The sequence below is a fragment of the Pogoniulus pusillus genome, chromosome 30, assembly GCF_015220805.1.
Source record: "Pogoniulus pusillus isolate bPogPus1 chromosome 30, bPogPus1.pri, whole genome shotgun sequence".
Classification (NCBI taxonomy): Eukaryota; Metazoa; Chordata; class Aves; order Piciformes; family Lybiidae; genus Pogoniulus; species Pogoniulus pusillus.
Genome location: NC_087293.1, coordinates 4,100,163 through 4,123,335, shown reverse-complemented (window position 1 = coordinate 4,123,335; position 23,173 = coordinate 4,100,163). Strand labels below are relative to the sequence as shown.

Genomic DNA, 23,173 nt, shown 5'->3' with positions numbered 1-23,173 from the left:
GATTCACACGACTGTAATATTCATCTTGTAATAAGAATCTCTCCTGCACGTAATTCTGGTGGGATTGAAAATTTCCTAGTAAACCTCTTAGCGAGGCTGATGAATTCAAGAGAGGAGATACTTCTTAGGTGGTGAAGCCTGCCTGAACCACACCATCTCTGCAGTTGCAGCAAGAACTGCTCCAGCCTGCCAGCATCCCTGCTCTCAGGAGCACCTTTACACTGTGTGTCAAACGCTGGTGAGCCAACAGACCTAAGACCTCTGAGCCCTGGGATTTGCCTTCGCGTTCGGTGTGAATGCACCCAGCACGCTGCAACTTCGGGCGAAGCTTAGGGATGCGTTTTGCTTCCAAACAGTGGTTTTGTGCATGGCAGGGGAGCCCACTTCAGCAGCCCCATCCTCCTGCTGGGCTGCACAGCTGTGAAAGGAGTGGACCTGGGAAAGAACGGTGCTTTTGTGCAGCACAGTTATGTGTTTAACATAATAAATGTTTATTGTCCTCTGGAGCAAAGGAGCAATAGGCTAAATTATAGCCCGGGGAGGGAAAGCTAGAATCATGAGGTACAGGCTGTTAATTATCTTTTTTTTGAGCTGTCATAATGTACTGGCGTTTGCCTGCAGCTCGCCCCCTCCCACTGCTCCCTTACCTCCACCACCATCACTATCTCTCAAATCTCTGCTCCCCCTACCACCGTGCCCTCCTGCTCTTTCATTTGTAAGGCAGCTCCGGCCTCCGGAGAGATTTGTGACTTCTCTCCCAGCAGCCGCTTAGGGTGATAAAGGCCCTCAGCCTGCCTCTCGCTGATTAATCAGCCCTGGTGCAGCCTCGATAGGGTGTTAATTTGTAAACTCAGTGGACAGGCAGCCGTGATAAGCCTCTGCAGCTGCTCTGTGTCTGCCGGGGGGATGGGCAGATAAGGCTTCAGCCCTGGGATGCAGCCAAGAAATATTTTGGAGCAGTGAATTAGAAACAACAACAAAAGAGCCTTCTGCAGAGGCACTCCTTTGAGGTTGCTGTGGGTAATACAGCAAGTTTCAATAGCAGCAGACAAGAGCTGCCTTCCTGATAAAGCTTCCTGACCCCCCCCAGTCCAGGAAAGGGCCACGTCAGGATTGCATCCGTAACTGGGAACTTCTGTTTGTGTGTGGGATGTCTGTGTGTCGTATGTCGTGGCCCAGGCTAGGAGAATGATGTAGTGTTCTCTCTATCTCTTCTATTTATTGCAGTTAGCCTGTTCTTCCCAGAGGTTTTGGCACTGGTTTGACAGAGCAGGACGTGTCACCTGCAAAAAGGTGATGGACAACAAAGAGCATCCAGAACAGCATCAGTGTCAAGTGATTTTTGAGCATCCTAAATGCTTATTGTGAGATGTGGTTCAGAGAGGGTGCTGTGCAGTGTCCACTACATCTCCAGCAAATGGAATAAAGCTGGGAAGATAGCATTCTAGCGTTTCCCTTGGAGAGCAGAACATCCTGAGTGATCTGAGGCCACAGTGGTCTGAGAAGCAGCAGAGCATGGTGTTAAGCTCTGAAATAGCTGCGCAGGTTGGAGCAGGCCACAGTGCTCTGCTTGCTGTTCAAGGTGGTTATGTTGAGTGTTTCTGATGTGCTCATGCAGTTTTCCCCTTTTTACTGAACCAGCTATGTTTCCCCCCCCCCAAAAAAAAATGACAGGAGATATTTCACTCTCTTTCTATCAGCAATCTGGTTCAGCTGCATCCTAATGATTCTGCCATTGTTGGCCTCCCTAATTGTTCTAATGTTATCTGACAACACGCAACAGAGCATGGAAGCAGTTCCTTGCCTCTCTGCCAGTGCAGGTTGTTATTCAGTACATTTTTGAACCGCAGTGATTCTCAGACAGGCAGTGACCTTTTTATGAAATCAAATGTCTTGCAAAACCCTCTCGGTCTCTGAACTGTGATTTATGGCCATTTGTGTTGGAGAAGGCTGCAGGTGGGATTTGGGTGACACGTAATTGGTGAAAAGATAAAATAAAATGAAGGTTGCCCTGCTGGTGCAGTGATGGCAGGAGCTACAGGAATGAATTGCTTGGCAGTGCAGAGCCTGGCCCTCCTCCTCCCGCCCTCCTCCGACAGTTGCCAAGTCCTGTCTGGCAGGCCATTACAATGATAAATGCAGGTAGCTGGCAAAGACCACAGCTGAGAGTTTGTTCTAGCGTGCCAAGCCCTGCTTGGCATTCCCAGTTGGTGCCAGCATTTGCACTCTTACTCAGTTTGACGGAAACCAGGACATGAGGTGTGAATTTATGTCTGCATCTTTCCAGGAGAGAGTTGGGATAATGAAATGCCAAGGCAGCCCTGGGAGCAGCAGAGTAATTTGGTCGGTACCGAACAACAGTCTGCCACCTGTCATTTGCAGTACAGTCCCTGCTCTCCCCCATCACTCTTCCTACAGTGCAGCCTTTGAATTATAAGAAGTTTTAGGTAGTTCTGCAAAGAGCACTCACCATTCCATTTGATTTAGTGCAAATAAAAACCCATGCCCCAGCCAAATAGGTAGTCTGGCTAGACAGTTTGGAGCTCTAACAACAATAATGCAAACTACTACACATAGTACGTTACACAGCGCTCCCAACCTTCCATACTCACAGGCAGGGTTTTCCCCTAGGTTTGTAGCAAAAGCTAAATCTGTAATCAGGGCTGTAGTTGCTGAAGTTGATGTCCAGGTAATGGAAGAACATTACATGTGGAAGTGCAGGCTGAAGAGCCTGCCTGCCCAGGAGGGGACCAGCCCTTGGGAGGGAGCTTGAGGTCGCTGATGTTTGGAACGTTTACCAGATCACACAGAGCCCTTCTGTCCACATATCATGGAGAATTGTAGTTCACTGACTGGGGCAGGTATCAATTCTCCTTATCATGTGTACCCTGATCCAGTGATCAGGGAGAGGACTGTCCTCTGGATGCCACTCACAGACCATGCTACCCAGAAGCTATGCCAGTGGTGGTGTCCATGAATGGAGAATTAGGAGAAAAAAAACAGCAACATCTGCTTCAGATTCTGCTTTTTCTTTCTTTCCTGCTAACTGTAACTGGCAGTTGCTTGGTGGGAACAAGTCAGGACATACAGATATGTAGTAGAGGAGAAACTGGTGCTGGTTCAAATGGAAAATAACCAGGAGTGTAAAACCAACGTAGGTTTTTGGTAGCAGTTTGGGGTCTGAGTTTGAGAGAGGAGGCTATTGAGATAAGGACCAAGCACACCTTAATTTAAAGGAGGACACCAGGCACAGTAACATCAAGCAAAGGCTTTGGCTGGTTTTACTGAGGATGCAGCTGGAAATTTTCTTCTCTGGTCAGTGTTTCTGCAAACAGCTGAAGGACCTTTTGCAGCTGTATGACCAACCTTGGTGAGGTGCAAGAAGTCTCCAGCTTCCCCCCTTATCTTCCCTTATGAATTTTTTTTTCAGTGCATGTATTTATTTATTTATTGGAGCTGAGCTGGGAAGGAGAGGGAGTTTGATCTTTCCCTTTGGGAGACAGCAACTGCTCAGAGGAAGATGAATCATAAAGCATGGCTAATGGAGGGAATAGGAAGGGGAAAAGTCTGGGCTGTAGCCGTCCTCCGGGGGCTGGAGGGCTGGTTTGAGAAGAGAGGGAAGAGGAGTTAGCAAGCCTGTGCCCCGAGGCTCTGATCGCAGACATGCTGTAGGTCAGGCGCCCCGCTGCTCTCGGAGCATTAGGTCACCCTTCCTCCCGGTAAGAGCCGCATCTGTGCAATAAGCCGACAGACCGCAGCAGCATATGCTTAAGAATTACAATTGCTGCTTAGTCTAAACTAGTTTAATCTGTCCCAAAATGGTTGTAAAACATACTCTGCATTCAAAGGGATGGGCTTTTTTTAAGCTGATCACTGTGTTGCCAAAAGAGAAGGTCCAAAACAAAACCCTAACGTCAGACTTGCAGAGGAGCAATGGGCTTGGCTCCTCGTCGCCCTGCACTGACTCAGGCTATCCATGCAGCATCCTTCTTCAGTGCCTTCCAGTCATCATCCACTCTGCCTTGCTTTCCTTTGCTATCATCTAAATTCAGTGTAATTCAGTGGTGAACTGGGACCAGTGATCTCGGCTTCTTGGCTCTCTGTGGCCTAATTTAATTCTCTGTTCCCAGACTTGAGCTACTTTCTCAAAGGGCCTGTTGGGGAAAAAAAATCATGCTGGTTATGTGAACTGCTGTGAGAAATAAGTGTTCTGGGAAGGAAATGTGGTGGAGAGAAGAGTGCCTTGTGAAGAGCCCTTTCCAGAACTATAGCAGTACTTACTGAGCATGTGTGTGCTAAATGAATGCGAGGTGGGAACCTACACGAGTATGTTGTTGTATGAAAATACAGTCCAAGAAGCTTTCTCTTTCCAGTGGACTTTCTGTAGAGTGAACTTTCATACAAGATATGCAAGACCCAGGTGTACCTCCAGAAGTATCTGGAGCATTTAAGGAATTGCTGTTTCAATAAGTAGTTGCCTGTTCAGAGTGTTTCACTGTGACATGTTATGGTGTAGCTAAAAGCACAACTGGAATTTCAGGACTGTTGGCTAGAAAGCTGGAGGTCTGTCTGGCATTTGTTCTTGCTTAGGGAATAGTATTTATTATTGGTCCTTATTTGCACTGGACATCAGCAGCCAGAATTTCATAAGTGATCCTCACCATCAGCTGGAACCAGATTTTTCAGAACAATGTGGTCACCATTCAAGTATCCCAGTGGATTGTTGGGAATCTTCCATACCTGGTAGGTCAGGTTGGTGCCCAAGGGCAGCTCCTGAGTGCTAAGCACTCTTGGAATCCCAAGTGTGTGTGCAAGGGGACAGGTGAATGTCTTTGCTGTCTGGAGATAATCACTGTGGGTCTGTAGAAGTCCAATGTGTATCCTATTCCTTCCTGCTTAATCCTTTACACAGCTGGGTTGTGCTCTGTCCCAGCCAGCTGCGTACCACAATGCTGGATTTTCCTAAAACAAGGTGGTTTTTTCCTGTGGTGGTGCATGAAATGACTGACTTGCAGGTCAAACTTTGCTTTGGTTACTTTAACTGAGCTGTGCTTTCTCTCCAAAAATAATCCTGGTTCTGAAAAGACCAGGGGTTGTCTCGAAACATCCCCTCACAATGCAGCCAGTGTTACCCCTGGGTTGCTTCTCTATCTCAGAATGTGTTAAATACTTGGTCTTAAGGGTGAATTTCAGTTTGTTTATTGTGTGCATGTATATGATTTCTAGGCTACTCTTGCACCTTTCCTTATGTATCAAGTTCTGGTTTCTATAGAAGAATCACAACCCAAAGTATTCCTTCCTGGTTTAGTTATTGTTCTCATATTACTGAATGAAAGGGTCTGGTATGAATGACTTACACAATCAACTGGAAACTGGTAAAGCAATACTGATGTGCTGAAATTCTCTGCTAGAGAAGCCATCAAGTGGCACTGAAGTGGTAGGTAAAAGCAGGGGAAGAAGATCAAAGGGAAGAGTGAAAATTGATCCAGAATGTTCAGGTAGTGTCCATGGTTTATGCTGAGTTTCTCCAAGCGCATCCAGCACTTTAGTGTGAAAATCTCCTAGAGAAGAGTTTTCTTGAGAGCTTTTCAGTGCCTGCTAAGTTCACGGTGTGAAAACAGTCTCTCTCGAGGCTGCCTCTCGGCTGTCTAGAAGCCATCCAACTTGAAACTGTATTTTACTGCCTACTTTTCCATCTGCCTGCCGTTCTGGGCTCTAGTTTGCAGGGAACACTTGGCCTTTGCCCTGTACAGAGCATATGTACCAGGTCCCTAACACCATGTGCGCTTGCTCCTTGTGAATCAGAACTGCAATTTCCAAGCATACTGTGATCAGGTGCCTGAAGTATCAGGCTTGGATCTGAGTTTGGTGCTCCACAGGACTGTGTGAAGATCTGCAGAGCCTCTGCTGCTGGTGATAAGGAACGGTTTATTCCCTGTTAGCCATTTTATAGGCTACAGAGAATGGGGGGGGGGGAAGGTAATTACTGTGAGGGCTGACATAGTTTATAGTGCTGTCTCTGTCAGATGATGTTGTTCTGTTACATATAATCATTAAATTATTAATCTGTAAGAGCTCTTACACCTTTCAGCTGCCTTGTCTTAGCAGGAACCAGACTGAATGAGGCAGGGACTTCATTATGGCTCACTGTTCACCTTCAGAGGAGGGTGTGTGCTACATCCTTTGTGGTTACCACTTTACATTTTGAGGAAAAAAGCTGCCTTTTCGATGCTCTTAGTGATGAAAATTGAATCAGTGTTACTTGTGTTGGGCTCAAGAGGAGGAAGGAGAGGGACTGGAGCACCACTCCTCTGCTTGCTCTTCACAAAGCACAAGAGGGTAGAAATGTTGGTTTTCTCTGCGGTGTATTTAGCCCAGTTTCCAACTATCACAGAACTGCATGCAGACATTCTCCCCCTTAGAGCTGATGTAGAAACCAAAAGAAAATAAAAATGGGATAGAGAAATAAGAAGTTTGCTGAGTAGACCACAAAGAGGGACCTGCAGTGCTTGGAGCAGATGTCGGCAGGTCATGGAGAGGAAGCTGGGTCTTCAAAGTTGTGTTAATGTGAGGTGACCTAAGAAACCCTGCTGCTCTCTGAAATCATTTTTGCATGTTTCACTTAGGGGTTGGGTGTTGGGTATGCTTAAAATAGAAAGGCTGGTTTTGGGGGTGAGAGTGGGACTTTGCAAGCAGCAGCTTTCATCAAGGCATGCCTGTCATAGGTTCTGCTCTGGTGCTCCATGGGGGAGGGAGATGAGCAGCAAAAGTACAAGGAAGGCTCAAGGAGTCTTTTGTCTGTGAGCTTCAGGCTGTGGATGTCTCTCTGCCTTTATGCAGCAACAGAAAGGAATTTGGGGGAGGCAGCAAAAGACCTGAGGGGTGCACCGAGCTTCTCCAGCTGCCCTTATGCCCAAGGTGGTCCTTCAGATGGAGACAGACAGAAGGTGTTGAGAGGAGGAAAAAGGGAATTTGATATTTTCATATTGTAATCAAAAAATAAGTGATTTCCTGGGCAGGCTTGAACCCTTCACATAAAGGACTCCACATGCTTGGATTTCCTCACAAGGGAAGAATTCCACTTCTTTTTCTTCCCTTTTTTTGTAATCCCTTCTTAAACGTATGCAAATGACTTGCTTGAAACAGCAGTAAAATTGGGAGGGAAGTTGTTTTAGCAGATGTGTTGGTCTGCTGGGTTTTTTCACTCGTTAGTGGGCTCCCTCAGACACATAGGTTTTATTGTATGCTTCCTTTAAAGGGTGACTGATGGAATTGAATGATGTATTCAGGCTCTTCCTCCCCCAGCTTCCCTCCTGCCTTTACAGCAGTTCACAGAATATCCTATAGCACAGGCATTCACTGTTTCAGAATGGTGCTCATGCCAAAAACTGCTCAGATCTGGAGCTAGAAATCACCAGAAGCAAGAGCAAAAGTTACTGTAAACTCTAGGTGCGAAGGTTTGTGTCTGTAAACTGTGGCTGTGATGTTGAAAACACTGCTTTGTAAATGTTGACTCTGGTTGTTGAAGGTGGTGCCACATACTGGTATCAGAAGACTGAGCAATAATCCCTGTGTTTTACTTTCTCTTAAAGTGAATTTTCTTGCTTGACTTCCTTAAACATTGTTTTTTATATAGTCTGGACCTGTAGCACCGAGACCTTTAGCTCATGATTAAACAGTGCCAGTCTGTATTAAATCCTCAGTACTGAATTATGCAAAAGGGAGTGGGCTGATGGCTCTTACAAGCCATGAGGGCAGGACCCAACCTTCCAGACCAGGTGAAGCATAGAGCTTCTCCCAGCTGGGGTGGCTTGGGCTGCCAGAGCGGGTCCTGTAGCTGATGGCACACTCCAGACAGCATCCTGGGGGCGGGCAGCTCTCCTGAGCAGGCTGCCAGCTGCCAGGCTCCTCTCATGGGCTGCACACCCTGCACCCTGGCACGAGAAACCAGCACTTAGGATTTGTGTCTCAACTGCCATTTACTCTTCAGGCTTCATTGCAAGCCACAACCAAGTTTCATTGCCTGTAAAATGGGGGAATCTTATTTATCCACCTGCCACATGTCCTGGTGCTTGCGGAGTGCTGTGAGGCTAGGTCCGGGCTTTGTGTAAGCTGTTAGTATGGGTGAGTTCCCAGAGCCTGCAGATGTGTTCTGCATCCGTGGTGACTTCGTGTTGACTGTAAGTGAAAAATCCCTGAACAATGGGTTGTAAATTCAGAGTTGGCTGTCAAACGTTTTATGCACCACTGTTGTTGCTGCTGCTGTGTGACGCTGTTACACTTTCTTTGCAAACCAGCCTAGGCAAAACCTTGTTTAATCCTGGTTCTTCCTCTCTTTAATCCATGCAGTGAAGGGATCGTGCAGGTAACTGATTTTCCCTAAGATTTTAGGATCTTTTTGCTGAGCTGTGTAACGATCATACATGCCACAGCTACACGTGCAGCTTTGTCGTGGACATGACTCAGAATTTCTTTCTTATGTGTCTCAGCCTCAACCTATTTTTCATGTTGTTTTCCCTCTCTTTTTTATGCATTTGCATTAAGTAGGACATTCAGTGCTTGCAGTGCCACTTTCCTTAGAAATAACATTAATGGATCACTTTCTTGCTTCCTACTATATCTCATGCAGATCTTTGTGCATTTTACTATTTGCTTTTTTTTTTTCCTTCTGAGTCGTCATTTAAAATATATAACAGTGTAAAACGATTCATAGTGCTCTTTATCATGCAAATCTCCCAAGGCACCTTAGAATAAAATCAATAAAATCAAAAAGAAAGTCAACTTAGTTCAGCCATGTGTTGAATTAATTCATTGTTTTTAAAGCAGAGCCAGGGGAGAGAGGCTTTTTTCACTTTCAATACCTTTTGCTCTTCAGCTTTGTACTTCACTCCATTTTATTCACTCAGCAGTCAGTGCCAAAACGTCGATGATAGTTTCAGCTATCTTGTAGGTGGTAGTAACGTTGATCGTGCTCCCTGCTCCCAAACCAGCTTTGATTCTGTAGAGGCTACTTGCTATTTCATCAGATAGCGAGAAGGAAAAGCTTATGCTGAAATAGGCTGACTGTTTGATATCAGTGGGGGGAGGGAAGGAAGCCATCCAATTAACTCATAAAAGCTTTATTTACAATGAATGGACTTTTTTTTTTTTCCCTGTCTGTCATTATCATCTTGTCTATAACCCAGTGACCCTGATTATCATGAAGCTGTTTACAAGGTTTAGGTTAATTGGATTTCTTTAACTATTTCCCAGAGCTGTGAGGAGCACAAACACACTGCCGTGGAGTTCAAACAGCATAGTGCAAGCCAGTTTGCAAGGAGACTTCTTCCAAGAGGAAGTCGTCTTATTTCATGTACTCAACTAAGTGCATAGCAGCATGTACCTATCATTTGGCATACTATTAAATGACACCTTTCATGCAGATGTGTTCAGTTGCAACTTGTGTTTCCAATACACAAATTACATTTTGCATGTCCAGCAAGAAATGAGCTTATTTTCAACGAGAGAGGCTTTGAAATGTGTTTTCGTGGTTTGGTTTGGTTTGGTTTGGTTTTTTTCTTCAGCTTGATAGCCGTTTCACTGGTTTTGTTTTTATATGAGGAATCATCGGATAAAATAGCTGTGCATTGCCTGGCTGCCTAAAGAAACGTGACAGGAGGATGTAGCTGGGTGAGATCAGGACAGTACTCGTGTATACGCTTTGCTTTCATCTCCGTAGGATGCATGCTCGTTCTTCAGTGGCACAACATTGCACCCTCCAGGTGCAATGTGTAACTGCAGGTCTACAGATAACCGACTTGGGTTATGAGCTGTGTTTTTGTCAGCAAGCCTGCCTAAATTCTCCTTTAGTATTACTCATCCCCTTTCTCTCCTTCTTTTTCAGGCTTCTGTAGGCTCTGAGAAGCTGTTCTCCCCTGCAGCAAATAAAGGTAAGCGATCTGGAGAAACGTTTTCCTTGTCTTAGAGCACAAGGCTCAAGTTGTGAATCCTTATTGTGTGAAGAGCAGGACATCAGTTCTGCCGGTGCCTTTAATTGTGCCACACACGTTGCCATACAGGTCAGCTTGGCAGGCTTATGATGCTCAAGTTGAGATTTAAAGCTGCATTGTCTCACTGCCGGGTGGGACTTCTTCCCCACCGGTCAGATTTGTAACACATGTCTTAGGGAGAGGAATAACTGACAAAGGAGAAGTCAGCCTTTACTGCAGGGGATGTGCTTTTTCCTCTAATACAGTCAAAGCCTCCTTTCTTTTTTAACAGCCCAGTATTTCAGTGTTACCTCTATAATCCTTAGAAGGGCTTGCACACCCCTTTCCTGGCAGTGCACACAGAACCTCGTGGTTCTCCCGAATGAGGTAGAAGGTGCTTGAGCGTGGTGCAGAGTTCTGGCTCACAGCTCCCACTGTCACTGTTATTGAGACCTACCTGTGGTACACAGGGAGTGTTGCTAAGAGACTGTGCAGTTTCACAGCCCCCTTGGGAGGGGCAGGCGACACATCTCTAAATACCCAAACCCTGCTTTGAGGGTTCAGAGCAGCCATAAACCAGGGCTGCTCTAGTTCCTTGTCTGCCCAGGGGTAATTTTGCTGAGATGGATACTGGGCAGAAATGCCGAAGCGATGCCTGTTTAGCCTCGGAGAGGGCAAAGCGTGGTGCGCGATGGGAAGCGTCGTGCTGGGAATGGCTCCTCTTTATCATGCCTGGAGGTCCGTGGTGTGGCTCTGAAAGAATTAAGTCTGTGCCTATTCTGCAGCCTTCCTAGCACTGAGCTGCAGGACAAAGTCAGTTCAGAACAGTGATGACATGCAGATAGCCCAAAGAGGGGAGATGAGGCCCATTACTAAGAAGTGCTGAAATGCCCTTCTAGCGTTATTTCAAGAGGGCCAAGAAAGGAGCAGTTTGCAGCTGTGTAGGAGTAGGTGCTGGCCGTGGGAAGGCGTTTTGGTGGTTGTATGCTCCATCACCTGGGTGCAGGCCCTGTTTAGAGCTGGGCTCGGTAGCCACAGTAAGGATCAGGAGTTTTTCTCTCCAGGCTTCGCAGCTTTTCAGTGCCAAATGTGGAAACCAATGACAAGCCCACTGTGTTATTACATTTGCAGATAGTTTTACTAAAGTATGCAGCTTTATCTAGGGGAAGGAGGGAAGTTTGAATAAATGGTGGGGAAGAGCATTTCTCTTCCCTTCAGCCTTGGCTCACTGCTAAGGCAAAGCAGATTGCCCATACGGCACTGCCTCAGCAAAACAAAACTCTTGCCATCCTGCGTGAATGTATGGCAGGGAGATCTGCTGGAGAGGCTTGTGTTGAAGCGTTAGCAGCTTTATTGGCTCCTCCTGGTGCTGAAGCCTGAGATCCCCCACCCCTCCCTTTCATGGAGCAGCTCGGCAACACGAGTTTTCAAAATACCTCCCCATCAGGAAGTTAAATGTGTGAACGCCTGTGAATCTGCTGTCTTGAAGCTTGTGTGCACTGCTGTTTATATCCCCGTTCCTGTTTGCTTTACTGTGGGTGTGGAGATTGCCAGCTTTGGGAAGCTTTGGGTTCACATGATGATTTTTGTCTCAGACTTCTCTTTCACCCTGGCCCCATACCAGTGGAGTCTTGCTGATTGGCACATGCCGTGATCGCAGGCAAGCCCTGCTGGGGGCTACCTCATCGCTTGGCACTTGTGTTGAGAGGTGAGAGAAATTTGGCTCTGTGAGATCTTGTGCAGAAACCCAAACAGTGTTAAATTCTCTCCTCGCCCTGTTATCGCTCCCACAAGGCAAGAGCCAGATTTGTCTCTCACACATGCAAATGAACAAGGCTTGGTGATGCCATATGGCCAGGAGAAAGTGACTTTCAAAGCCTCCTGCTTAAATTCCTTTTGTGCGATAAGAGCCTTGGTTGATTTAAGGCCTGTGTTCTCCAGGGCTGGAGCCTCGGTGGCCCTGCGGGAGGGGATTAGCTCCACAGGGTTTCCTGATGGGCACACGTGTGGCGTGGCACATGTCTGTCCTCTCCCGTGGGCATTTGCACTGTGCCCTTCTTTTGTAAACACTGGTGGGCTTCGTGGAGAGATACTAGCTAGCGGCTCTGCAGCATCCGTGCTGCAGCTTTCATTGGAGGTAACCAGGCTTTTAAAACACAATAAAGTGGATTCATTGTCTGGTGCAGCTCCCCCTGTTCCCACAGGCTTTCCCTGGGGATGTGTTTAGCCCTGCATATTTGTCTTATGCTGTCCTAGTTTATCAGCAGCTTAGCAATGCAATTAAGTATTAAGATAGACGGGTTTGGCTTATTTGAGGCTGGAACAGCTGTAAAACGTAACCTTTGACCATATTTCTCAGCTCCACAAAAGGCCTGAGGAGCAGCTTCTTTTGTCTGGGGCTCTCTGGGTAACGTTTGTCTTTGCCCCCTCCCTGCTGGGGCCACGGCGGTGGTGGTGCTCCTGCTTTTGACACCAGTTCATCTGCAACAACAGATGCACAGCGTAAATGTCCACTTAGGGGACCAGTCGCTATTATGCGATGGAGAGAGGTGTCCTGACCTGGGGTGACCTCGGTAGTCACAGCTGTGAAATAGGCTGAATGGGGCACTCTTTGCTTCCAGAAGAAGAGGAGATTAAATCCTCTGTGTAAGGAAATAGTAATTAAAAGGAAAAGCAGAGAATTCCTGATCTGCTCTCCTGACAGGTCTTTGTTTTCCAACGCAGAAAGGCGTTTGTTTAGCCAACTTGTCACCACAGCACAGAGTTACAAGGGCATTTGCTGCTGAAGGCCGGGCCTTACATCCTCCTGCTGAATAAATCAGTAACCAAATAATAAAGGTCTGTTTGCTCTCTCCTGCAGCTCCTTCTCACAGGAATCTCCCAGCCACTCCTATGCTTTTTCTGAAGGCCAAGTGCCGCGGGTGTCGGGGGAGGCATAGGTGAAAGCCTTCTGTCTCAAAGTGGGTGGATGTGACAGAGGGAGGCATGGTGATTGATAGAAGGGCAGATGTGTGGTGGGTCTGAGGAGGTGAGAGGGACTTTCACCCCAAAGTCACAGAGGAAAGACGTCTGCCTGCTGTGGTGCTATTAAGTGTGTGTGTGGTATGATAGCTTGCGTTTTAAGGACTGGAGCATTGAGTTGTTGCTGCTGCTTCCCTCCTGCAGTGGGCTTCCCTGGTGGATCTGGCTGGAGGCAGTTGAACTTTCTCCCACTTCTTCTTGCTCCAGACCTGCTGTATGCCAGGGAAAGTGAGGGAAGTGATGCCTTTTGTGCCACAATAACCTTGCAGATGTAGCCCAGGAGACCTGATGAGACCACAGCATTTGAACTGAAGGCAACTAGTGGGGTTAGGGTGAAGTGGGCACCTTGAATTAGATGCTTCTCAAATGGCTTCAGCATTGGTCAAAGGACTTGACAAGGGAAGTCTTCACTGCACTGTAAGTGGAGACTGGGCAGCTGCTCAGGTGTGTCTGTTCAAAACCCCAGGCAGGCTGTGGCTGCAGAGATGCTTACCTGTGAGATGAAAAGGGTATCCTGGAGCCCCAGGAGACACTGGGTAGCAGCAGGGGGGGACAAACGCTTTTGAAGTTTGTTAAACCTGAATATGTTGCTCCTATCTTTGGATCAGAAGCAAACTGCACATGGAGGCAGCAGTTTAACCCATCTGTCTGGTGGCACAGAACAACTGGTCAGGACTCAGCCCTGCCCCAGGCTGGGTCGGGGCTCACTGAGCTCCGTGCCTCAATTTCCCCCCCTCCTGAAAATTGAAGACTAATGCTTGTCAGCCAAGTGCGCTGAGAGACTTAATTAATGAATGTTTATCAAGCAATTTATCAAGAGATCCTTTTAATGAGAGATTCCATAAACAGTGCAAGACTTCATTTTCATGGCAATAATAAATGACAGTGAAAATAAGTCTTATCCTTCCCCAACATACACACCCCCCAGGAAAAAAGATTGCTTACCCTCCACGCTCACTTCTCCCTGGGTTTCTAGGCAAAGGGCTTTGAAGTGCTATCTTTCATCATGAACTGTACACATCCTCAAAGCTCTGAAGCTCACAGCCTGTGTCTTATCCCTCTGACAAGAGAGAGGCAAAGCTTTCTCGGCGTGCAGGTCGTAATTGTCAGCCATGGGATGTGCCGCAGCCACCCGCCCCAGCGGGCTAATGCAGCTTATGGTCCTTTGAAGTTCCCTCCCTTTATTTTCTGTCCTCTTGACCACAAAACTGTGCCGTGGGCCAGCGAGAGAGATTTCTTGTTCTGAGACGACACTGAGCTCTGACAAGCACATCTGAACCAGAGAAGAACCCTTGTTCCTCTGAGATCACTGCTCCATAATGCTGTTGCCTTGAGGGGACTTTTCCTTTCTGCTTCTTCTTTCCCTTTTTTTTAACTTCTTTAATTCAGCACTAAACTGTCACACTAAATCATTTTAAAAACTGGAACTACAAAACCTCCAGTGTAGGACTTGCTGTTAAAAACTGATGGTTATTACTGTGAGATGGGGTGAGAGGGGAGAGGAGGGGCAGCGGGGCAGAGGTAGGATGGGAAGGCAGCAAGGCAGCTCTCCAGGAGGAACCTGTGAGTGCCCAGTGAAGCAGAAAACAACCTGAATGCAGCTGAGCTCCAAGTAACGTGCTTGGCACAGGTTTACAGCAGCACAGCTTCGTGGTTGCCCGATGCTGACAGGGGAATCAAGAGCCCAGTATCTCCTGTGCTCTCCGTGCTGCCTGCATGCTTTGCTCTGCCGCTGGAGCTGATCCTCTGACCCCCTCTCCCCAATTGTCAGAGTCAGAGACTCCCTGTCTGGGCTGGGACAGCATCTCCTGTAATTAAGTCCCCCTCTCCTTCAGGGCCTCTACCTTTCTGTGCCAGGATATAGAGCTTTCTATCACAAGAAGGTCAGCATAGACACAGAGCAAACCAGCCTCACAGCACCCACTCATGGGATTAGCTGTTTTACATCAATGGAGGTCAGGAGAGACATCATCATTTTTCCCAGCTTTCTTGTGTGGGGTCCAGAGCAGGGTCTGAAAGGCAGGAAAAGCAGAGATGCATCCTGCCTCTTGATCTCGGTTTTATCCCCAGGTTCTGGTTATATTTTGACAAGGTCACCATCTTGTGTGTGATTACCTGCACTGCCAGTGAACTTGAGGGGGATGATAATTTACAGCTGAATCTTTGGAGAGGAGTCCACCATAATTATAAGGTTTCCAAAAGTTCCACAGCAGCATTTGTTAACAATAAATGAAATAAGCAATGCATTGATTTAGATAGCAACCACCTTGCTGGGGTTTATGCAGTGCTCAGGATGCTCTGCAGCTGCTCTACTCCCTGTGTTGCATCTCTTGTGATTCTATCACAGCCTTACAACAGTGTATGTTTTTCCTGAAACCCAGGCCCCCAGAGGCCTGCACAAAAATCTTCAGATTTGATTTCATCTTTTAAGCAAGACTTTAGGCTTCCTGGCTACAGAGAAGAGCCCAGAACTCTGATTCTTCCATGCTTCAAATCTAGCAGGCAGTCACAAAGAAGGCAAAATACTTTGGTTTTAACCTCGCTTTAATGATGGTCTGTGAGTTGCAAATGCTTGGAGGGCTGACAATGCTAGATGCTCAGAACTAGTGATAAGTCTGTCATGCAAACCCAGCCCAGCAGCCTCTTTTTCAGTTCTGTCTTATGTTGTCACTGCCTGGATGAATACATTAGCTTCCCTGCATATGCATATATATAATTATACAGTGGCCTGGGAAGGAGGAGGACTTTGATTTTTCAAACGGTGTGGGTAGCCGAGATAATCACCCAAAGTCACAGCCACTTAGCCACGTTTCAAAAGAAAGTCAGACAGAAAATGGTGCAGTAAGAGCAGTCTCTCAGCCTTCTTGCAGTTCTGTGATCTTACAGGCTGGAAAGCTCCTAGGCTTCTCTTTGGGAATGGGATTGTACCCTCTGTCTCCCCTGTTAGCTGTGTTTCATGTGTTCAGTAGTAGATCAGAGCACAACCAGCCCTATCTGTAGCAACTCTCTGTGAAAACAAGACTAACAACCAGGAGAGATCATTCCCCCTCCCCACGCCATCCAGCTAACCTCGTAAACTCGAGACTGCAAAAGAGGATCATGTACTAACTTCCACACAAATTGAGCGTTGTGTGTGTGTCTCCCAACCTTAGTGCTGCCTCCTGCAAGCAGCAGGCTTTGCTTGCACCGTTTGCCACGCGGTTTGCACACAGCTATCTCTGGATTTGTCTCCTCCAAGTGAGCCAGCATAGAGCTTTCTTTGTAGCTTCAGGCTGCAGCCAAGAGAGTTGAAAAGTTGAATTATAAACATTTCCAGGCCTTCTGGTTGGTATCTCGTGTTTTGTGTTGTTATTTTAAGGAGGTGGGGTTGTGTTGGTGCGTTCCTGTCAGTGGGATTAGAATGAATAGAAGCAATACTGTAGGAGATAAAATGTGTTTAATTATTTATTTGAGAATTACAGACTGAAATTGCTTTTTGATTTAAAGCATCCAAGTCACGGATGTGTTTTTGGAGTAGAGAGAGGCACGCAGAAACATATATATGCAGAATTACCTAGGGTAATATAAAAAGTCTCTTTGCTCAACCGCCCTTCCTCCACCAAATTTGTTCATTTCCTTCAAGATTTTAAATTTCAAATGTGCCTTTGTTAAGCATCAGGGAAAGCTAACTGCATGCTGTGCCTTGCCCACCAAAACGTAAATAAAATAAATAAAGTCTTCGTTGTACAAATGTTATGAAGTGGGTGGTTTATTTTCTTTAATTATAGTTTTTATTTAACATAAACTATAAAACCAAAATCATATATATATATATATATATATATATGTATATCCTGAATGGGCCAGCACTGTACCCATTGAGCAGGCACGTTCTAGCTTTTCTCTGTTCATGTGAAAGTAGATAAAGGACCATCAAACTGTAAATCAAAAAACAAAGGAAGGAAAAGAAAGAAATTCCTTCCAAATGCATCTAGGAGTTTACACTGCCTAAACTTTTAAAGGATGTTTGAAAGATACTATCTTTTTACTCCTTGTTTGTAGTTTGCTTATCTGTTTTCCTGAGTAGCAAAAGCTACTCCAGCCGGGCTGCTAAGGCTTAGTGCTGTTTCCAGCTGCTCTCCCTGATTGCAGGACGCTGATGCAGATTGTGTCTCAGCCTTAGAAGGATGCTGTAGGGTGGTGATGTTAAGAGCAGCAGTTGCAACCCCCACAAAGCTATCAGGTCTTTTTGATTCTGCTTTTAAAATACCTTAGAGACATGTTTTATTCATGTCAGATTTTGTTTCTTAGAAAACTAAATGCTGAGTATAAAGCTGATTCCCTCCTCATGAGGATGAGCGCTGCAGTGCAGGGCAAGGGGAGGTGTCTGGGTCTCTAGTACAGGTCTAAGCACACCTTGGCCACTACGTCCCCATTTAAGTCAGGCTTGCTTCTTACGGATGAGAGCTCTCCTCCTGTGCAGCCCACGGTGACCCAGGCTGCAGGTCTGTGCTGAGCACAGCCCAGACACGTGCTGGGTTTTTAGCTCTCCGTGCCCTTTTCCACCCCGCGCTCTGTTTCTGCTGGCGAGGAGCTGTTTGACAGCTTATCGATGGGCAGCTATCCTGTGCTGGGTAATAGCCCGCTGGGGACTCCTGCAGACATGGTAGCCCTGCGCTCGGAGCAGGTCGCCAGCAGAAACCAGGGCAGCCTGGGGATTGACAAGTAATTTGACAAGGCAGTGGGAGGTGAGAGGGCTGGTGCAGGGGGCAGCTGGGGCTGACCCCGGATCGGCTCGCCTTTCCTTCTGAGCAATCAATAGGAGTGATCAATGAGACCAGGGTGTGCTGCTTGATTGCAAATGGATCTGGTTACTCTTTTGTTGGTGAGGGTGGCAGGACCTGTACGTTCCAGTGAGGGCCCCGCGTCCAGCAGCAGAGACTGCAGCAAAAGAGAGGAATGCTGCCAGCATCTCACTCGCCTCCTCCTCTCACCACCCTTCAGAGCCTGCAGCTCTCCTCCCCGGGCAGAGACAGGGCTGATGAGCAGGGCCCTGCTGCTGCAGCCAGCCTGTGTGGCGGGCAGGAGTGGTTCATGCTATGTTCCTGTATTTCATTAATTTGTTTTATTAGCCTCATTTGAAGCCAGCGCAGTGAGTGCCGCAGCTCTCGGGTGTCGTTCCGTGGGAGGGGAGGAGGGAGGCCAGGCCAGGGGCTTGCTTTCAGCCCGCAGAGCTCCTGCCGTGTTCTCCCTTCATAACGGCGTGAGCCGCGCATGCCTGTGCTCGCCGCTTCTCTCACCTCCTTGCATCGCTGACCATCCTTCCTGCTAACAAGGGCTGAACACAGTTCCCCGTGGAGCCTGTTAATGTTGCTGCTGAGCTGCCTGGGGACTCGCAGCGGGAGGCTTTCCTTCCATCTCTGCTGCTCTGTGCGCTCGGCCCCAGCTCCCGGGCTGGGTTCAGCCAGGTAAAGCCATACTGCCTGCATTGACCTGCCTGGATGTCTTTGGGTTAACACCAATGTATAAGAGAGCAGGACTTGGCACAGCGTTTGTGTTTGCATGTCTGTGTTTCTGAAAAGGATGCTTGTTCTAGTTTGTTGGGTTTTTTCCCAAACAGTAAATATTTTCTTGTAAATCACTGGTACAGAAAAGTGACTGCAGTGCTTTTAGTTCAGTTATTTACTTTAAATTGGTGGCAAAGTCTTACAGGAGGTAATAGGAAATTAAAAGATGTCTTTTTTTTTTTTTTTCTCTGGGTTTGGTTTTTTTTTCCCCCCCAGCCATCCTGCAAAATGTATTGCAGAATCATATTCATGCTGTGGGATCCTGTCGGACAGTTCAAAAAGCCTGTGGAAAGGTTCTCATTTGCCATTAAATTGTAAAAGTTACTGAAGTAATCTTTATGGAACCCTATTAAGTTTCTGTGGAAACATACTGGTTTCATCACTAATAAATTCTTGAAGGCTTATCCATAAGGGAACAGTCAGACTTCCAGATCTCTCTCCCATGAAATGGACATTAACTTTTTGCCCTGTTGGAGATATATTCTTAAAAGGTTATCAGCAAGGTGAGTGGCGAAGCTGGGAAAGCCTGGCTGCACCCAGGTACATCGTCTAGCACTGAGAGGATGGTGTGTTCTTCTCCAGGCAGCCCACTGGAGTTGAGGGTGGAGACTTGAGAAAGCAGGAGTTCGTTTGGTTTAAAAGGTGAGGAAGAAGATTGCAGGTGGATCTGTACAGCCGAGTCCTGATGTCAGGTTAAATTCAGACCCTGGCATCTGTTTCTGAGCACCACTGTGTTCAGAAGAGATTGCAGCCTTGGGAAAGAGAGACAATGCAGCCTGGCAGGCCTTGTTTCTGAGGCTCTCTTGGTGCTCTCAAAGTGCTATAAAATAATGTGTTCACTGTGCTTTTCCACTGCATCCAGAAAAACACACAGAGACTTCCTCCCGCTGAAAGGAAAGGACCAAGCTTGCTTTGTGCTTACGTAGCGCTCACAAGCGCCTTCCGTATGCCAGCGCAGAGGCACCTGATGAAAAGCAAATGGGCTAGGAGGGAAATAAAGTTGTGTAATTGCCAGTTTCCTTCAGTTCCGCTCCCTCTCCCATTTTGCATAAAGGAGGCTATTTAAGTCTCAGCTGGAGTGAGGTTTGGTAATAAGCAGACATCTATGAACCTGCATCTGCTGCTGTCTGCTTAGTTTGTTCTGTATTTCCATATCTATTGATGATCTCATTTTGAGAGAGATCTGTCTCCTAAACATTCCCTGTCTCATGATGTGAAGCCCATGGAAGAAGAGTTTATCCCTCCAGGACCACAAGTCCTTGTGTCTTCTTGGGAAGCACAGGACCAGATGGCATCGCCAAAGATCACGTTAGAGAGTTTGCAAACCCACCTCAAACTGCATTGACTCATGAACGTTAAAACTGCAAAAGCAAAGCCAGAGCCTGCTCCCTGGGAAGCTATCCACAGAGCAGGGTGGCAGAAAAGGGCCAGCATTGTTGAATGAAGGCCTAACATTTTAATTTTCTCAGTGCTATGTGATTTGGCTTCCAAACAGCTAAGCTGTCCCCAGCCAGTTGCTTTCCTACGTGGCTGGCCTTCTCTGGGCACAGTGAGAGGCAATCACAGTGCAAGCTTTGCAGAGACAGCCTGATTTAATACAGGCTTGGTGGCTGGAGGAAGAAATTTACTGTATGAGCATTGAATGTTCATGCTTAATGAACATATTTTTTATTATTATTATTATTGAAGGGTCTTTAAAACTGAGCTGGAAACATGAAACCAACAACTCAAATAAGTCCATTACATTCTGTACTGCTCTGTTTAATAACTAAAGTAGAGCAGATTGTTTTACACCTTTTACTAGATCATCAAACAAATTCTGTGAGCATAATGTACCTTTTTAGCCTGAAATATTTTTGTGTTACAGGCCAGGCTCCTGGACGTTTAGGTTATTGCAGCAGTATGTGTTGTAAAACAGCCTTATGAAGGCGTTAGGACTCCTCACTGACAGTGGCAGCATAGTCACCCAAGCTTGGTCAGGGCAGGAAAGAGCCCAGCTGCAGTGGTTGTGAGCAGCAGGGCACCCTTTTGCAGGCCATGCAGGTGGGAGTAATTCTGTAAAGATACTCTAAATGGTGGTGTGAACTGTACTAGGAGCTTAGATGCCCTTGAAAGCCTGTGCCAGTCATCACAAGATTGGTCCAGTGAGAAATTCTGCCTGGGCTACATTGCTTGCTACTGCTTTGTATTACAGGCAGGGCCAGCATGGCTGCATCCCAACACACATCTGAAAGTATTGCCACAGCAGCTTTCCTTCCCTCCCATCCTTTCCCCTCTCCTCCTGACTATTGAAGAGGACTGGGTCCAAGGGTTTGGCTCAGATGTGTTCCTGCTGCATACATTTCCTCCCCCAAATGGACGCAACTCTAAACCTCTTTCTGCACCATTGCCTGCAGGCCTGTCCTAAACCTGCCACCCAGGTGTTCCCGTGTAAAGCCACTTCTTGCTGAGCCTGCTTCTGTTGCTGCTAGCAGGCTTGCTATGGTGTGCTCACGGCAGGACTCCCATCACAGTGCCTTCATTTCAAACAAACGACCAGTGAGGTTCCATTTGGGAGGCCTCTTTCCCATCAGGTCATCTCAGAGCTTCTCTTAAAAGGGAAGGCTGAGTTTTGCTTTGCTTTGTTTTCCCTTTCCCCCTCTTTTAATATGATCCCTGCAATTTTGTTTTCACTGAAATATTGACTGGCAGCATTGCAAATTGCCTGCATGCAGACAGGAGTTTGCCAGCATTTTCTTACTCAGCTAGCCGTCAAGGTTGTGGATTCCACCACAAGCAGTGCCAGGAAAGCTGTTGATCAAAAATATTCCTAACATCTGTGAGTCCTCTCCATCCAAATGAGATGTAGTTACGTTCTCCTTTTCCCCACACTCTCTCCAAAGTGTTGCTTCAGACACCTAGAAAGCCCTGGTTGCAAACCGTGAGCTGCTCTCTGATTTGCAGCTCCATTTCCAGCCCTGGCGAAATCCAGCCTAAACTCCAGGTGCCCTTCCCCCAAGCGTGATACGTGAAAAGAATCGGCCTGCAAACGAAGAGCAGACAGGCTGCGTTTTTTTGCCCCATAACTCATTTGATCCAGATGCTGCCCTGTGCTGCCCGTAGCCACTGTGGTCACACGCCAACAAGGAGGGTCTTGTGAGAGCGGCGCAGGGTGGACGCAGCCCGGAGCGGGCTCCCGGGCGTGCCTGAAGCCTGGCACACGCACAGCCCCGTTCCCCCAGCGCAAGGAGGGGACTGGGGGCGGCAGGGAAAAGCCTGGTTTCCCTTCCACCCTGTTCCTACCGCCATCACCAAATTCACAAGCCAACTATTAAATAATTAACGTGCCCAGTGGGGCAGGAGGAATCAAAAGCTGTTGTGTTCCCAAGTTTTCTCTGGCTCCAAAAGGCACGGCTCGCTGTGTATTCTGGCACCTCCGAGCGGGTTTTCCTCCCTCCTTCACCTCCCCCTTATTATCCCGAATGTGTGCTGGAGAGGGAAGTGGCGTTCCCAGCCCAGCGGGGGATGGCTGTTATTTCAGACTAGCAACAGGGGAAAAGGAACAGCCTGTTGCCTGATTGATGTTTGTTTTTTGTGGACAGACACCAAAGGTTCATTAGAGACGGAAGGTTTGGGAGGAGGGAGGCGGCGGCGGGGGAGCCGCTCGCTCTTAAGGAACTATTGTACCCCTGCGCGCTAACCTGGCTCTGCACTTTCTTTGACTTCTGTGAATGTCTCAGCTGTACCGTTTTGGCCTCAGCACCTTTAGGAAAACAAACGTGCCGCAGAGGTTCCAGCGAAAGCTCCGTGATGAGAGGGTCGGGGGGGAGCGAGGGAAGGAAAGGGAGGAGAGAACAATGCAGTAGGTTCTGCCGTAATTAATTTCAAATGTGCTGCTCATCTGTTCTCCTCGGGTTTCAAAGGGAACAAGGGGAGTTTGCAGGGCTTTTCCTACCACATCTGCATCTTTCCAGAGCTGGGGATGGAAAAGTGCCTTTCCTTCCATCTGTGGGTTTGACTGGTCTGGCGACGTGGAGCACTGAGTACAGCACAAAATGATGCTGAAAATAATGTGCTGTCCTGAGGTGCAGGAGAGGGAGAGCAAGAAAGAGTGTGGAGAAGCTTTCTCTTTTACCATGTTGGATAGATGAAGCCAGAGAGACTTAGGAGGTGGTACTGAGCAAAGCAGATTTCTCTGCAAAGAGTTAATAGAGCAGGTTTATTTAGATAACAAACGTTGTTTGCTGCTGCTGTTGGTCCTGAAAAGCTTCCAAATTCTGGTACAGGTGAGCTATGTGGTTACAAGGCCTTTAAAGGTCTGGGTCAAACCCTCACTTAATCTCTTGCTGACTTTGCACCTTTGAAAAACCTCCCCACGTATAATTGTGTTGGGAACCAATAAGTTAATATTAAACCTTTGATATTATGGTGTCTTGAGTAGAAACTGTTCTTCTGGTTGCTGTTTCTCAGATCTCCTCTTTGGACAGTGCTGTATGACACAGAGAGCAGGGACTTGGCATCTGCTGTAGGTCATTGTCCTTCTGCACTTTGCCTTTAGGTTTGAGTATCGAGGATTACATAGTAAAGAGAAACGAAATGGGCTTGTTAGAGTATTGACTTTACTCCCCTCAACAAGATATCCAGATGCTAATTTGATAG

General features: G+C 47.1%; 1 protein-coding gene across 17 annotated transcripts in view; it reads left to right on the top strand.

The window, feature by feature from the left end:
- Positions 1 to 23,173, top strand: part of FBRSL1 (fibrosin like 1) — a 585,865-nt gene that overhangs the window by 514,825 nt on the left and 47,867 nt on the right. For all 17 annotated transcript variants that reach the window (XM_064168199.1, XM_064168206.1, XM_064168202.1 and 14 more), the window contains one exon: positions 9,884 to 9,929. In XM_064168199.1, the coding sequence (XP_064024269.1) occupies positions 9,884 to 9,929 (46 nt within the window). The remainder of the gene's footprint in view (positions 1 to 9,883; positions 9,930 to 23,173) is intronic.